This window comes from Rhinopithecus roxellana, chromosome 2 (genome assembly GCF_007565055.1).
Source record: "Rhinopithecus roxellana isolate Shanxi Qingling chromosome 2, ASM756505v1, whole genome shotgun sequence".
Taxonomy (NCBI): domain Eukaryota; kingdom Metazoa; phylum Chordata; class Mammalia; order Primates; family Cercopithecidae; genus Rhinopithecus; species Rhinopithecus roxellana.
The window spans coordinates 56,883,095-56,900,454 of NC_044550.1; the positions used below are offsets into that span (position 1 = coordinate 56,883,095).

Consider the following 17,360-nt stretch of genomic DNA (forward strand, 5'->3'; position numbering starts at 1 on the left):
TATGCAGAATTTGGTTTTGAAATCACAGAGCCTTTCAATTTTGATGCATGTTATTTTGATGCATGTTATATTTTGATGCATGTTAAACATTTATACAGTGACAGCTAACCTTTTGAAAATTCTATTAAGTTTATATGTTCACAAATTCCACCCAAATAAGTAAACAGCAGTAAAATAAATCTTATCAATGACAAGTAGAGCAGCTTAGCTTGACAAATCAAAGATAAGCTTTACCATCACACTCTCCAACGGAACAGTGAGAAGAAAGAAAACACACTCTCTACCTTCTGGGATATTTAATTGTACTGATCTTGGCAGCTAATTTACAACTGTTGTATTTTATTTACAAAATTTTTCACTCTCAAGGGAAGATGTTCTGTGAAGATTAAAGGAACAATTTTGCAACATGTGGCTGGGTCTTCATTCCGTACATTTTCGAGTCCTCCCCTGGAGCTGGCCCCTCGCCCAGCACTCCCAGCTGAGGCCCATTTCATCTGAGGAGTCCATCTGGGGCCAGGGCATGACTTCCCATCTATGAGAAGCCTCCTCTGCATCCTTCTACACATTCCCTAACCTCCCTGGATCCTTTCAATGTGAAGCCTGAACTTCCAACTGTCAAGAGTAAGGGAAGCCAGCCCCACAACCTATTATAGTTTAGCCCCTAGCCCCAGTCTGCTTACTTCTGGCTCATATCATAGTAATCGATGCATGTGTCTCCCCCTTTCTGACTCCATCACCCCCATCCCATATTTCCCCTTCCTTCTCTGTCTCCATTCCCCACTTAGCTCCATGTTTTGTGATCTCTCTGTTCATTCCTGTCTGTTTCTATACACACACATGCATGTGCACATACTTGCACACACACACATCTCAGTAACTTACGTACTAGAAACTAAAACAGCAAGTGCCATTTAAAATACCCTATCATGAATTTAGATTACCCTCCACTGCTGACTTTCCACTCACCTAGAACCATCTCTGAACCAACAGATTCTTCAGCCAGGTTCCCCGATGGGGTGGGCAAAACATCATCATCAAAGCTGATGAGATCGATGTCCCCCAACGGCTTGCTCTGCAGAACTGGAACTGGGGGGTTGGCTGGGGGCCCTTCTCCCAGTGACTTGTATGCTTTGGCTTGTGATGCCCCTGCGAGTCGGGGAGGAACAGTGACAGGTTTCAGTGGAGCTGAAGGGTCAGTGGGATTTTCTGAGGAAACAGATTTCTTCAGCAGCAAAGGCCGCGGGGCAGGAGTTGGCACTTTCTTCCCACCATCAGAGCTCTCAGCCAGGGGCCCTCTTCCTGGAATCTCAGGATTAACACTTCGTATAAGGCCAGGGTTTGGTTTCTTTGGCAATTCAGGTTTGGTTACTGGGATGCTTCCTGCTTCTTGCAGGGGAGGGCATGGGGTGAGTCCTTCCTTGGAGGTCACCTTGAGTCTGTTCTCAGTCCCAGAGTCCCACTCTCCAGAAGCTCTGTTAGCAGCTGGTTTGGGAGCTACAGAAGGTTTCCCTGAGGAAACAGTAGGCTTTGGAGGAAGTGAACGTGGAGTAATTTCCGGTTTCTTGGGCAGTCCTGAGGTTTCTATATTTGCCTGACCCTCAAACACTTTAATTCTGGAAACAATACTATTTTGGCTTTGTTCCGTGTTCATAATGTTCATCACTGTCTGACTGTCTGAGGTGCTAGCGTTGTCCAGGAGAGACTGGGGCCGGCCTGGGGATGACTCCTCTCCTATGGCTGCTGGGCTGATTTTCTGGTGACTTTGCTCTTTAATGTGAGAATCTCTGAGTATTGGTCTGAGGTTGCTTTTTGATCTTGGTTTTGGCACTGGACATCTTGTAGCACTGGGGTTTTCTGGACGATTCTGTTCTTCAGAAATATCAAAGACTATTAAAGGTGCCACATTTGTTGGAAGATTGCCAGATGAGACTGTTGGGAAAGGCTGAAGAGGCTTGAGAGGTGCCTGTAGTGCTGATGAGACCAAAACAAAACCAAAACAAATAAAAACAAGCTGTAATGTTAACAATTTATAAGAAAAAAACATAGAAGATACACAGATTTAAAATTACATACATGGAATATCAAGAGATTTTGGTTTCTTTAATTAGTTAAAAGTGATTCAAAAATGGAAATGTTTATTCTGTTTCCTGTAGGAGTGCTCTTCATATAACACATTTTTTTTTTTTTTTGAGACAGGGTCTTGCTCTGTTGCCCTGGCTGGTGTAGAGTGGCTCTAACGCAGCTCACTGCAGCCTTACCCTCCAGTGTTCAAATGATCCACTCACTTCAGCTTCCCTAGTAGCTGGGACTACAGGCACACACCACCACACTCAGCGAATTTTTCCATTTTTTTGTTTTGTAGAGATGGGGTTTCACTGTGTTGCCCAGGCTGGTCTCTTTTTTTTTTTTTTGAGACTGCGTTTCGCTCTTGTTGCCAAGGCTAGAGCGCAGTGGTGCGATCTCGGCTCACCTAAACCTCCACCTCCTGGGTTCAAGTGATTCTCCTGCCTCAGCCTTCCTGAGTAGCAGGGATTACAGGCGTGCGCCACCATGTCCGGATAATTTTGTATTTTTAGTAGAGATGGGGTTTCTCCATGTTGATCAGGCTGGTCTCGAACTCCCGACCTCAGATTATCCGCCCGCCTTGGCCTCCCAAAGTGCTGGGATTACAGGCGTGAGCCACTGCGCCCGGCCATCAGGCTAGTCTCAAACTCCAGTGCTCAAGGAATCCACCCACCTTAGTCTCCCAAAGTGCTGGGATTGAGCCACATGAGCCACTGTGCAACACTTTAAAAAAGCCTAACAGGACAACCACCCTTAGCATCCTATCAAGTATAAGTTGCTAAATATAAGACTTCTCAGTGGAAATGAATGGAATCAGTGGTAATACCCACCATGAATTATACAGATAATGTTTTTGTGATATAAACTAGGGTAAGCACAAGAGATTGGGGCTGCAGTTTGTACGAATGATCTATTATAATAATCACCACGTACCCAAAAAAAGCAAGTGCACAGTGATCACACTGACTGGGCAGCACAGCTCAATGAATTATGCACAAATTGCAAATTATTTTAAAGGCTGGAAGCCTACAGATCACTTCCCTAGAGCTAGGTCAGAGTTAGGGAAGACAAATTACTTGCATTACTTTGAGGCAGATCGTTGTCTACTTCTGAAAAGTCAGTCTGAGTTGCAGAAGTAATAGTGTGCCTTGGAGTAGCAGCAGCATTATTATTATTTGTAGTATTAACTTGAACTTGGTTGATTTCTTTTATAACTTGTTCATAAGATGGTGGGAGCTGAAAAGTAAAGAATGAAGATTTTAGACATCTAAGGGCAATAGCCAAGGTGTTGACAGTCTCACTGTTCTTAGCTTCGAATTTCATTTAAAAAATAAAATGCAAAGAGATAATGTAATGTTCATTCACCTCAGCAGGAACCAGCTCATTAGGCCTCCAAGAGCCTGCTGCAGATGATGTAGGAAATCCCAATCCTGGGGGTGGGGTTCCTGGAAACCACGAGGCTGGCCTCAGCGGCTCAGCTGCCACAATGGTGATCTCTGGGCGCCTAGTGGACAGAAGCCTCAGTGAGGTTTTGCAGGATGGTAACAAGCTACTGTCTATCTGTAAATGTCCAAAGATTCATGAAAACCACCACCACCCAAAAAGTTATGAGAACTAACACAGTCACAGAAATGACCCGTCTGGCCTAGGCTGTCTCTGACAGTACACCCAGACAGGCTTCAAGGGAGCAAGTGACAATCATCCTCTATGACTTTGGCCTCAAAAAGTTAGAGCTAGACCCTGGGCACACTTGGCTCTGCCTTGGTTGATAAAAACTAAGTAAGGGCCTATACAATCTCTTCAATCCAGAGCTATCTAGCCTTAGGGCAGACATATAGCATAAGATATGAAAGCCCACCAGTCAAATGGAATTGTTTTTCTGTTGTTATTATTATTATTATTTGAGACAGAGTCTCACTCTGTTGCCCAGGCTGGAGTGCAGTGATGTGATCTCGATCTTGTTTCCCTGCAACATTCCACCTCTCAGGTTCAAGCAATTCTTGTACCTCAGCCTCCCGAGCAGCTGGGATTACAGAAGTGCGCCACCATACACGGCTAATTTTTGTATTTTTAGTAGAGATGGAGTTCCACCATATTGGCCAGGCTGGTCTCGAACTCCTGACCTCAAGCAATCTGCCCACCTCAGCCTCCCAAAGTGCTGAGATTAGAGGCGTGAGCCACCATGCCCAGCTTGGTTTTCTGTTATTACAAAGCACATACTCTGAAATGAAAATTACTATTTAAAAAGAATATCTTCTTCTGCCTTACTTCATCTCTGTTACAATTCACAGTTATGTTTAAGTGTTTTGGGTTTACATGTTCACTTCTAGACTTTGATATGTGTCTCTGGGTTCATGGTCAGTTTTGTATATGATTTGATGATTAATCTTTAATAGTGGGGAGCTGTAGTGATTTAGCATGGCTCCTTTTATCTTTTTCTTCATCTGATTCTACCTTCTCATGTTTAAAGTAATTAATTAATTTTGCAGAGACAGGGCCTCGCTCTGTTGCCCAGGTTGGAGTGCAGTGGCGCAATCACAGCTCACTGCAGCCTCAAGCTCCCCTCTCCTCAGCTTCCTGAGTAGCTGGGACTACAGGCACATGCCACCATGCCTGGTTAATTTTTAAAATTTTTTTGTAGAAATGAGGGCTCGCTATCTTGCCCAGGCTAGTTTCGAACTCCTGGCCTCAAACAATCCTTCCAAAGTGTTGGGATTAAAGGTGTAAGGCACTGTGCCTGGAGCATGTTTACATTTTCTCTTCAACCTGATTTCCTAACAAACACCAACTGTGTGACCCTGAACAAATCAATGAACAGTTTTGATTGGAAAACTCAAGTTTTCTCACGGGACATATATGGATAATACCTGCTCTGCCTTTCTCTAGCACTCTATGGAAAATAAAAACAAAAAAGCACTGTCATTATCAAAATTATATATTATATACACACTCATGCTACATTGTGAAACAGTAGAAGCTGATCATTGATTAAATTTGAACTGCACTCCCTAAGAACCTCTGCTTATAGCTTTTGTCTAAACAGTAAGAGTTATTAGTTAATAAATGTTAAGCATCGTATGTACATTAATTCTTATGACAACCTTGTGATGTAGGTATGATTAGCACCATTTTAAAGATGGGATAAAGGAGCTAGCGAGATTAAGCAGCTTGTCATCCAAAGTCATATGGTAGAAAGTGGTGGTCAGGATTTGAACTTGGTTCTGATTCTAAAGTCCTTGTCCTTCATTACTCTATACCATACTGTAAGAAATTTGACAGCAGGGACCATGACTTATAAAAACCTCTCTATCTGATTGAATGTCATGATGTAATGTAAATAAAAAAGAATCTATCCATCCATTTAGCCATTTGTCCACTTCTCCCATTCTTTTATTTGTCCATCCATCCTTCCATCCATTCTATTGTCCATCTGTCCACTGGTCCTTCCTTCTATCTACCCAAATATTATCTCTTCTTCCTTCTCTTTTCCCTTCCTTTTTCCAAAAAGCCGTCCAGCCTTTATTCATCATGCCTATCTCCTCTTTTCCTTTCTTTATCCTTTCATTCAATTTCCTATCCTGTCATCCATCCATTTGGTTAGGCAATAAGTACTACTATGTAGCATGAGGTACAAAGCATTTCTCTGAAGCAGTTACAATGCTTTACATGTAGCAGTTGTTTAAAAAACATTTAAAAAATCAACTTCAGTAAATAATTACACTCAACATTTTCAAGTCTGTATCACTCATTCTCTCAAGCAAAATCATCTTTCAAACTTATAAGTTAATTCAGGAGATATACCGATGAAACAGAATATAAGAATACATTGCTTATGAAAGCAAAACATTTAACTTGCTACCTAATAACACACTTTTATTTCAGTTATTAGCCTAATATATGTCCTCCATTATAAATATAACCATACCTTCTATCTCGATGAAGTTCACTCTGAATAGAAGTCCGAGAAGCTGTTGAAGAAGGAATAAACTGGTATAGTACAAAATTAGTACGTTCGGTAAAGGTTTAAATTTTTACAGATTACACAATTGGAAAAAGCTTATACTTGACATCATATAGAATGTATGAATTTTAATATCCTTAAATAAAAAAGTAAATCAAAATGATTATTTTACTGGCATAAAGTTAATTATGGTTATATATTGGAGATTGCATAATATATAGATTTCAAAAACTCCCCAAAGAACATTCTGTAGTTGTGAAAATAATTTGAAGAATGAACAGAGAAAAGAAGACACCTATTAAACATAAATTGCATGGTTGGAGCATTAAGATGATGACATGAAGTAACAATGGGCAGAAAAAATTTTAAATGTCTATTCCAATCTATATGACTATGCTTTTGTGATGTTTGTTTATAAATCTATTGTAGAATGAAACTGGTCAAATTTTCATTTTTAGTCTAACTTATCTGAAATTTTATAACCTTTAAGTTGTTTTATTATTTATTTTGAGACAGGGTCTCACTCTGTTGCTCAGGCTGGAGTGCAGTGGCATGATGTTCAGGGCTCAATGCAGCCTCAAGTTCCCAGGCTCAAGTGATCCTCCTGCCTCAGTCTCCTAAGTAGCTGGGACTACAGACACATGACACCATGCCCAGGTATTATTTTGTATGTTTTGTAGAGATGAGGTGCCGCCATGTTGCTGGTCTCAAACTCCTGGGTTCAAGCGATCCTCCTGCCTGGGCTTCCCAAAGTGCTGGGATTACAGGCATGAGCCACTATGCCCAGCCTTTTATTATTTAAATTAAGATATAATAATAAATGTAAAAGGTGTTCAAATCACTTTTATAAATGTGTTTATAGCATATATTATATATGCAGCACTGACTTTTTCCTTAAGTCTCAAACTCAAGTCCTTAAGCTTGATAGTTAAAATTTTTCCCCAAATTTTACTTCATAAAGTAAATCAAGTCTTAATCAGATAATCTGGAACATATCACATATGGGGTCGTTTTTCTTTTCTTTTCTTTTTTTTTTTTTGAGACGGAGTCTCGCTCTGTCACCCAGGCTGGAGTACAGTTGCATGATCTCGGCTCACTGCAAGCTCTGCCTCCCAGGTTCATGTCATTCTCCTGCCTCAGCCTCCCGAGTAGCTGGGACTACAGGCAACTGCCACCATGCCTGGTTAATTTTTTTGTATTTTTAGTAGATATGGGGTTTCACCATGTTAGCCAGGATGGTCTTGATCTCCTGACCTTGTGATCCACCCGCCTCGGCCTCCCAAAGTGCTGGGATTACAGGTGTGAGCCACTGTGCCCGGCCCATATGGGGTCATTTTTTATGTAATAGAGACTATTACCTCTATTTTTCAAGGTACATATTCTAAAGATCTCTTTGGGGAAAAAAAATCTTCAAATACTATACTATAAAGATTTGTGCACAAAGGAAATTTGTTTCAGATATAAAATATTTTAACCATTTGCTTTCATATCTCTATAATACTCAACTTGTTCAATTCTTCCTATTTGAAAAGATTGGAAGTATAGATCTTCCTCCTCTCCTACTAACTTCTGCTTCTCTCTGAACAAGGAGGCTGTCAAAACTGGGGGAGGCAGGGGTGGAAGTTGAAGGTGGGAATGAAATTTAGGCCGGATTGGAGCCATGACAGGTAAACCTCTGCTGGGTTGGCAAAGCAAACCTCTAACATCTGAAACCAAAACCCTGGGTCTCTACTTGGAGGATGTCCTCATATTCATACCATCAACTGGTTTGACTGACCATTCACTTTTTTTTTTTTTTTTTGAGACAGAGTCTTGCTCTGTCGCCCAGGCTGGAGTGCGGTGGCGCGATCTCGGCTCACTGCAAGCTCCGCCTCCCGGGTTCACACCATTCTCCTGCCTCAGCCTCCTGAGTAGCTGGGACTACAGGCGCCCGCCACTATGCCCAGCTAATTTTTCTTTGTATTTTTAGTAGAGATGGGCTTTCACCGTGTTAACGAGGATGGTCTTGATCTGCTAACCTCGTGATCTGCCTGTCTCAGCCTCCCAAAGTGCTGAGATTACAGGCGTGAGCCGCAGTGCCTGGCCCATTAACATTTTTATTAGGAGCTAAAACCAAGCTGACAGGGAGGCTGGAGCTCTGCATGGTGTGTCTAATTGGTAAGAATGGTTTTATTAAGTCAGAGGCCCACTCAAGTTTGCTACAGTCACATCACCACCATCACTAACGCTGAAATCAGCAGGGACAACACTTTTGAAGACTACCTGTTATCGTCACAAACATACCTCTTCCACGGGGCATTTTTGCTGTGTACTATTCATGAGTGCTAAGGGAAAAAAAGAAGGGGTTATAGAAGAGGAAAGGAAGAGCAAAGAGTGAACCTAGTTGTCTAATCTTTAAAAGGAATTCAGGAGCATGACTGTCTTGCCATACCACTGATTACCCCTGCTATGCACACTTAAATGGAAAAGGAAAGTTGATGATCCACAGTTTCAGAGAGTAAAGAAATATTGCTGCAAAGATTTGTCTGTGCAGACCAGGATATCCACATACATAACCAATTGAAAAACCAGCTGGTAGGTTTTTTTCTTTTTTGAGACAAGGTCTCACTCTGTCACCCAGGCTGGAGTGCAGTGGCGCAATATTGGCTCATTGCAGCCTCGACTTCCCTGGCTCAAGCAATCTTCCTTCCTCAGCCCCCCTGAGTAGCTGGGACTACAGGCATGCACCACTACACCTGGCTACTTTTTGTATTTTTTGTAGAAACGGGGTTTTGCTATGTTGTCCAGGCTGGTCTTGACTTCCTGACCTCAAGTGATCCGCCCACCCCAATTGGCCTCCTAAAGTGCTAGGATTACAGGCATGAGCCACTGTGCCTGGCCTGTCTGCAGTTTTTAACAACAGTTTTAAAAAATCCAAAAACTATTCTGCAAAATCAGTTTGCTACTTCAATAAGTATTGATTTTAAAGTATGGATAGTACTTAAAAGGTAATTCAGTAGTCGATTTACATTGTTTCAAAGCAGCAATTTTAACTTGATTCTGCTGGTTCACACCAGAGGTCATTCGTAGCAGGCCCCCTGGCAGCAGAGTGGCACTGCTGCTGCAGAACACAGAGGGGTCTTGCAGTCATACTTACAGATCTCCTTCTGCACATCCTTTGAGAATCACTGCTTTCCTCTCTCCCTCTCTGATTTTTTTCACATTCACTCATCTATGAAATCTTTCTTTTCTCTCTTGATCCTTCTGGAAAAACTGACACCTTCTGTCAGTGCTGAACAAGATTAATAGCTACAAGCACTTTCAGTTTTTACCGCAGATTTTCATGTGTTGTCTTATGCTCTTTCTGCTAATTTCTCAACTACCCGGTTATATATCTCATTTTCACTTCCCCAGATTAAACAAATTTGCTGTAGTTGCCCAGGAAAATTGAATTTGCCAGAGTGCCCATATAGACAAGCATGTCCCATTTTACCTTTCTGCCACAAGCTGCTAGTCTTGTACGTTTTGGGTTAATGCCACAGAATAAAGGCAGTATTTTCAGTAAAAGTTATCCTATCATTTCACAGAATTATTTTCAAACTTTTCTTTTTTTTTTTGAAATGGGGTCTCACTCTGTCGCCCACACTGGAGTGCAGTGGTGCAACCTCGGCTCACTGGAACCTTCACCGTCCAGATTCAAGCGATTCTCCTGCCTCATCCTCCCTAGTAGCTGGGATTACAGGTGTCCACTACCGCGCTGGGTTCATTTTTGCATTTTTAGTAGAGATGGAGTTTCACCATGTTGGCCAGACTGGTCTCAAATTCCTGACCTCAGGTGATCCGGCCGCCTCAGCCTCCCAAAGTGCTAGGATTATAGGTATGAGCCACTGTGCTCGGCATATTGTCAAACTTTTCTAGTTCAAGTGGTTAAATTCTAAACACAAAATATATTCATGTTAGAGTTGAGATGTAGATGTGCGGTATCACCACCAATAAAGAACCTTCTCGAATTCCAGCAGGATCTCAAGCCTGGAAAGGCCCTCAGAGATCAACCTACTCAAATTTCACAGAGGAGGAGACTGAGATACAGAGGGGTTAAATGAATTATCCCAGGTCCAACAGCCCTTTAGGAGCAAGGCTAGGAGCGGTTTGTTTCTTGAAGCAGTTTAACTCTATGTGGAGCCAGGAGAGGGGGATGCTAGCTAGTCTTGATCTAAATAATTCAAAATTATCAATTAAATGATATCAGAAGAAATAAACACATAGAAAGATTATTAATTATACATACCCTTGCCATAGAACTATGAATGAATGATCAATGAACTATGAATGAAAGATCAATGAAAATCACAATAATATAAGAAACTTACTGACTACATTTGTTTGGGACAGGGTATGAGAGTTAGATGCATTTGACATGATAACAAGAACGTCTGTAGAGTGGAAAGCTGAATGGCCTTGAAGTCAGGAAGCCAGGTTCATATCTCAGCTCTACCTTGTGAAGCCATTTAACCTTTCTGAGACTCAGTTTCACTACCACATGTAAAATGGGTCAACACCTACCATGCAGAGTGCTATTCTATAATGTATGGAAACAGTGCCTGACTTATGGTAGGTAAGCAATATTAACTAAGTCTGAATTTCAGAAAATAATTTTCTCTTAAAAAGTTAATGAAAGGAAGAACGTAAAATTCTAGATGTATCCAATTAGGATACATCAAAACACTTTACCAAAAATATTCAGGACTCATAAGAATACATGCAAAGTAAAGGACCCCAGTGCTTGACTGGAACCAGAATGATTATGAAATAAGTTGAACTACAACCAATTAAGGAATATCACTTTAAAATGGGATAAAGTCTTTCTGCTTGCCAGGGTTAGATGACTGAGTATGGGATAGTAACATATACATTTTAATGGGCTGGCTGACATAAAAATTATTTACAGCTTTTTCTTATAGAATAGGCAAAAAGAAGAAAACAAAAGGAAAAGGCACAATTGTTCCTCATTCTGTATTTATATGTTATCATGAAAGGATCTGTTTGGCCTTCCTGCCTAAACATCAGGAATACAAGTTTACTTTAGTGTTTACAAAGTGACTGACAGAAGAATTAAAAGACAACTGAGTTAAAAACCAAAAAACACCAGCTACTTCAAAGCAAGGGTTTTCCCTTTGTTTCACATCCTCCTTCCTCTCTCTGCTAGGGCCCTGTTTCATCGTTTTCTCTTCTTTCATGGCTCCAGTCTGATCCCTCCACTGACTGTTTCCCCGCTGCCTACAAATGTCTTCATGCTTCCTCATCCTAAACATGGTCAGATCTCCTCTTTCCTTAATTCTGCCTCCTTCTCAAACTACAGCCCATATCTTTCCTGTTCACCACCAAATTTCATAAAAGAGTAGGCTACCCTAGCTGTCCCAACTTCCACATATTCTGTTCATGGTTGAAACTGAAGTGTGGCTTCCAACTTCAATATTTACTGAAAATGCTCTCTCATGGGTCTGCACTGACCTCCTAAGCGCCAGACACAAGAACCTGTTCTCAGCACCTTTTGCTTGGCCTGGCTGTAGTATTAAGAGCTACTGGTGATTAGCCTGTTCCTTTTAAAATCACCTTTGACCTCTAAAACACAGCTGTCTCTTGTTATTTATGTATGTATGTATTTATTTATTTATTTACTCTGACCATCTCTTTTCAGCTTTTATTGCCCATGTCTTAGCTGCGCCTTGCACAGCATAGGGGTCTCTAGGTGAGCAAGATCCATCTTGGGGATCCATGGGAAGTCAGGCACAGGTTGTGATTCCCTAACAAAAAAGTCCTGAAATCCAAGGGAGTTAAGGTAAGAAGCCAGGGAACAAAGGCAGGAGCCCACAGATATGACTCAGTGAAAGGAGGCCTTTCACAGCAGGGCTGGGGTCATTGGGTCATGCATTTTTGCCTTACGCCCCTTGAAGGCATAGCTTGTCCTCAGATGTCAGTGTCTCCAAGATTCTATCCCTTCTCATCTTTCTTATCCTGTGTACTTTCTCCCTACATGTTTGGCTACTTCCAGGATTTTGCTTATATCCGTGATTACTCTAAGTTATATCTCCAGCCAATAAATTCTTACCTAAGTTCTAGACCCTAATTTTGTATTTAAATTATCTCTCTGCCTGTCATCGCCTACCACCCCCAACCCAAGGGTTACAAGGCATGAAAGGCTATCAGTAATTTTTCATTTTTATATCTGAATTCTTTTCATCCTATACCATAGCATTCCACATATTTATAGTTCACCAATAAAGCAAAAAAACAGAGTGGGGAAACATGGCATATTTTTCTGTATTGTCACCTTGTAAAATTTTCACTGGAATTGTTCAAATGCATATTCTTCATGACCTGTGAATATCCTAAATTAATAGTAAATATTACAAATTATGGACCGGGCATGGTGGCTCACGCCTGTAATCCTAGCACTTTGGGGGGCCAAGGTGGACAAATCACTTGAGGTCAGGAGACCAGCCTGACCAATGTGGTGAAACCCCATCTCTACTAAAAATACAAAAATTAGCCGGGCATGGTGGTGGATGCCTGTAATCCCAGCTACTCAAGAGGCTGAGGCAGGAGAATTGCTTGAGCCTAGGAGGTAGAGGTTGCAGTGAGCCGAGATCGTGCCACTGCAGGCCAGCCTGGGTGACAGTGAGAGACTCTGTCTCGGGGGAAGAAAAAAAAAAAAACCAAGTTATGCTTCTAAAAATAGGGCACATTCTCCTCAGGGCAGTAACCTCAGCCCAAATAATGTGAAGAACATCTAAAATCCTATCTTTATCCTTTTCTAACACAGGCAATCCATGTTCTATTTTTAAAGAGACCTTTCCAGAGACTTTTATTTAAAAAAGTGTTAAAATACCACACTAATAGCAAGTTTTGAAGTTTTAACCAAGAGATAAGGACAGAAAATAGAAATGTTCCTTTCTGATGGGAATTCTACTCTTAGCACTTCTATCTTGATGTGGTAGTATAAGCCCGTCTTTATAGGCACTTACACAGTTAAAAAATAAATTTTGAAGAGTACCTGTAGAAACAAATGAACCACAAGGATTAATATTTCTTTTTTCTTTTCTTCTCTTTTTTTTTTTTTTTTTTTTGTTTTTTTTGAGACAGTTTCGCTCTTGTTGCCCAGGCTGTGAGTGCAGTGGCGCGATCTTGGCTCACTGCAACCTCCGCCTCCTGGATGCAAGTGATTCTCCTGCCTCAGCCTCCCGTGTAGCTGGGATTACAGGTATGTGCCACCACGTCCAGCTAATTTTTGTATTTTCAGTAGACAGGGTTTCACCATGTTGGTTGGGATGGTCTTGAACTCCTGACCTCAGGTGATCCACCTGCCTTGGCCCCCAAAATGGTGCTGGGATTACAGGCGTGAGCCACCGCACCCAGCCAGGGTTTAATATTTCTTAAACCTGTAAGATATCTCTAACTCTAGAAGATAGTTACATAAAATTTATATTAGATCACAGAAACTAGATAGGCAAATTAAAAAAATAAAAAAACAGATTTATACTATCACATTTGGGATTAAGAAAAAAAAACCCAGCTTTGTTCTGTAAGAGAAAAACACAGTTCTGAGAAACTGGCTTATCAATAAATGTAAGCTGAAAAGTAGCTGTTTGTCTGAAATGCTTTAATACTTCTTAGGAGAAGCTACTCTTGGGTACTTTGTAGATTTGTCAAATACAATCACCTGCTGGAAATCTAAATCATCACTTAAAATTATTACAGAGGAAAATACAGAGAAGGAAAAAACAAACTTACATCTCTTGATTACCGCTCTAATGGATGACAAGGGTCCTTGGCTAGAAAAAGAAAGAAAACTTATTATACATTCATTAATCCTTTTGAGAAGAGTCATTCATAAGGCCGAGTCATTTCTGGGATTCAATATGGTGCCAAGCCACAAGTTTGATACATTCTTTACTGGCCTATCCTCTTTACAAATCAAAAATTAAGGAAATTTTAAAAATTACCTTTAATTTGTTTTATGGGAAATATATTTGCGGTGTAAGTAAAATTTTGCCTTAAAATTGCTTTCGTAGCTGCTTACGTATCTTCCAGTGAAAACCTGGATACCACTCGTAATTCGACAGCATTACATCATGCTCAAAATGACGTTATTCCCTATAGCTCTTTTGTGTTTGACACTGAAATTCCTGTCTTCACATACCACATCAAAGTACATTATCTACATAGTCAATTTGACCTAAGGACCAACAGCATTTCTTCTTAAGATCAGAATTTAAAACATCACCACCTAAAAATAAAATAATCTTGTGAGACGTTCCCCTCTCCCTCCCAGACTCCCTGTCTCTCTCTCCCGCTTCTTTCTCTCGCTTTCTCCCCTCCTATGCAACACCCTGCTTCCTCTCTTGCTCTTCTGCCTTTCACCATGGGATGACATGGTAACAAGAAGACCCTCTCCAGATACCAGCCTCTCAATCTTGGAATTCCCAGCCTCCATACCCATGAGCCAATACATTTCTGTTCATTATAAATTACCCATTTTGTGGTATTATAGAAACACAAAATTGACTAAAACAACACTATTGTGCTATACAAGGGGAAAGATTAAGCTCTAGGAGGTCTCTGACGCCATAAAGAGAGGACTGTAATATAAAGATACAACTGTTTACAGTAATACTGATTTTTAAAAGAGTGCTTGAAGGCTTTCTATAAAACAGCTACTTGAAAAAAAGGATTGGTATAAGGTACAGGTGGAATGTCCCTCATCCAAAATGCTTGGAACCAGAATTATTTAGGATTTATTTTTATTTTGGAATATTTGCATTATATACTTACCAGTTAAGTATCCCTAATCCAAAAATCTGAAATCTGAAATGATCTAATGAGCATTTCCTTTGAACATTATGTTACTGCTCAAAAAATTTCAAATTTTGAAGCATTCTGGATTTTGGATTAGGGATACTCAATCTGTAATACAGAAGGGGTAACAGCCCTCTTAGTGAATACATCACAATCTCCTTGCTCACTACCACTGATTTGGCAGGGATAATATTATGAATTTAAAACATCCTTTGTTTCTTTTGTTGAGAAGGAAGATGTACTGATATGGATGGAATATGGAAGGTGTTATAGGTTGAACATATCCTCCCTCAAAAAGAAATGTTGGTGTCCTTACTGGTAGGACTTCAGAATGTGATCTTATTTGAAAACAGAGTCATTACAGATGTAAATAGTTAAGATAAGGTCATACTGGAGTTGGATGGGCCCCAATCCAACTTAACTGGTTCCTCAGAAGATGGTCATCTGAAGAGCCAAACCAAGGTACATCAAAGACTGTACCTTATGCTGGTCAACCTCCATAAGCTAATATGCAAGGAAGAATTCGCCTATGAGTTTCAGAGGGGGGCATAGCCCTGCTGACACCTGATTTCAGACTTCAAGCTTCCAAGACTGTGAGATGGAGTCTCGCTCTGTCGCCCAGGCTGGAGTGCGGTGGCACAATCTCGGCTCACTGTAAGCTCCACCTCCTGGGTTCACATCATTCTCCTGCCTCAGCCTCCCGAGTAGCTGGGACTACAGGTGCCCGTCACCATGCCTGGCTAATTTTTTGTATTTTTAGTAGAGACAGGGTTTCACCGGGTTAGCCAGAATGGTCTCGATCTCCTGACCTCGTGATCTGCCTGCCTTGGCCTCCTGAAGTGCTGGGATTACAGGCATGAGCCACTGCGCCCGGCCTAAAGGCATTCAGTTTTATAAGGGAAGCAGAGCATAAAAGTTTGGCAAATTTGCAGCCTGACAATGTGATAAAAGAGAAAATCCCATTTTCTGAGGAGAAATTCGAACCGGCTGCAGAAATTTGCATAAGTAACAAAGAGTCAAATGTTAATCCCCAAGACACTATGGAGAGAATGTCTCCAGGGCATGTCACAGGTCTTCATGGGGCTCCTGTCATCATAGGCCCTGAGACCTAGGAGAAAAAAATGGTTTCATGGGCTGGGCCCAGGGTCCCTCTGCTGTGTGCAGTCTAGGGACTTGGTGCCCTGCCTCTCAGCTACTCCAGCTGTGGCTGAAAGGGGCCAACATAGAGCTTGGACTGTGGCTTCAGAGGGTGCAAGCCCCAAGCCTTGGCAGCTTCCATGTGGTGTTGAGCGTGCAAGTGCACAGAAGTCAAGAATTGAGTTTGGGAACCTCCACTTAGATTTCAGGGGATTTATGGAAACACCTGGATGTCCAGGCAGAAGTTTGCTGCAGGGGTGGGGCTCTCAAGGAGAACCTATGGTAGGGCAGCGCAGAAGGGAAATGTGGGGTCAGAGTCCAACACAGAGTCCCTACTAGGGCACTGCCTAGTGGAGTTGGGAGAAGAGGGCCACCATCCTCCAGATCCCAGAACAGTAGATCCACTGACAGCTTGCACTGTGCTCCTGGAAAAGCTGCAGACACTCAATGCCAGCCATGAAAACAGCTGGGAGGGAGGCGATACCCTGCAAAGCCACAGGGGTGGAGCTGCCCAAAACCATGGGAACACACTTCTTGCATCAGCATGACTTAGATGTGAGTCAAAGGAGATAATTTTGGAGCTTCAAGATCATTTTGGAGCTTTAACATTTGACCTGCCCCACTGGATTTCAGACTTGCATGGGGCTTGTAGCCCCTTTGCTTTGGCCAATTTCTCCCATTTGGAATGGCTGTATTTACCCAATGCCTGTACCCACATTGTATCTAGGAAGTAACTAACTTGCTTTTGATTTTACAGGCTCATAGGTGGAAGGGACATGCCGTGTCTCAGATGAGACACTGGACTGTGGACTTCTGAGTTAATACTGAAATGAATTAAGACTTTGGGGGACTCTTATGAAGGCATGATTGGTTTTAAAATGTGAGGACATGACATTTGGGAGGGGCCAGGGGTGACATGATATGGTTTGGCTGTGTCCCCACCCAAATCTCATCTTGAATTTTAACTGTCACAATTCCCATGTGTCATGGGAGGAACTTGGTGGGAGGTGATTGAATTATGGGGGTGGGTCTTTCCTGTACTGTTCTCGTGATAGTGAACAAGCCTGGAAGATCTGCTGGTTTTAAAAAGAGGTGTTCTCCTGCACAAGGCACATAAGTAGAAAGCATGATATATCCACTGGGGCAGTACAACTGTTGGAAGAGTAGGGAATCTGTTCTTATTTATTTATTTATTTTTTGAGACACAGTCTCGCTCTGTCACCCAAGCTGGAGTGCAGTGGTGCGATCTCGGCTCACTGCAAGCTCTGCCTCCTGGGTTCATGCCATTCTCCTGCCTCAGTCTCCCCAGCAGCTAGGACTACAGGCACCCGCCACCACGCCCGGCTTATTTTTTTGTATTTTT

At 41.7% G+C, this 17,360-nt stretch overlaps 1 protein-coding gene across 2 annotated transcripts in view; it reads right to left on the reverse strand.

Moving 5' to 3' along the window:
* SH3D19 (SH3 domain containing 19) overlaps positions 1-17,360 on the reverse strand; it is a 195,023-nt gene that overhangs the window by 50,142 nt on the left and 127,521 nt on the right. The window contains exons 3-8 of one of the 2 annotated variants that reach the window (XM_030916386.1): positions 13,796-13,836; positions 8,309-8,349; positions 5,990-6,032; positions 3,430-3,568; positions 3,150-3,300; positions 967-1,971 (exon numbers count right to left, since the gene is read on the reverse strand). In XM_030916386.1, the coding sequence (XP_030772246.1) occupies positions 967-1,971; positions 3,150-3,300; positions 3,430-3,568; positions 5,990-6,032; positions 8,309-8,324 (1,354 nt within the window). In that variant the 5' untranslated portion in view covers positions 8,325-8,349; positions 13,796-13,836. The remainder of the gene's footprint in view (positions 1-966; positions 1,972-3,149; positions 3,301-3,429; positions 3,569-5,989; positions 6,033-8,308; positions 8,350-13,795; positions 13,837-17,360) is intronic. The other variant, XM_010372515.2, reaches the window with a different exon arrangement.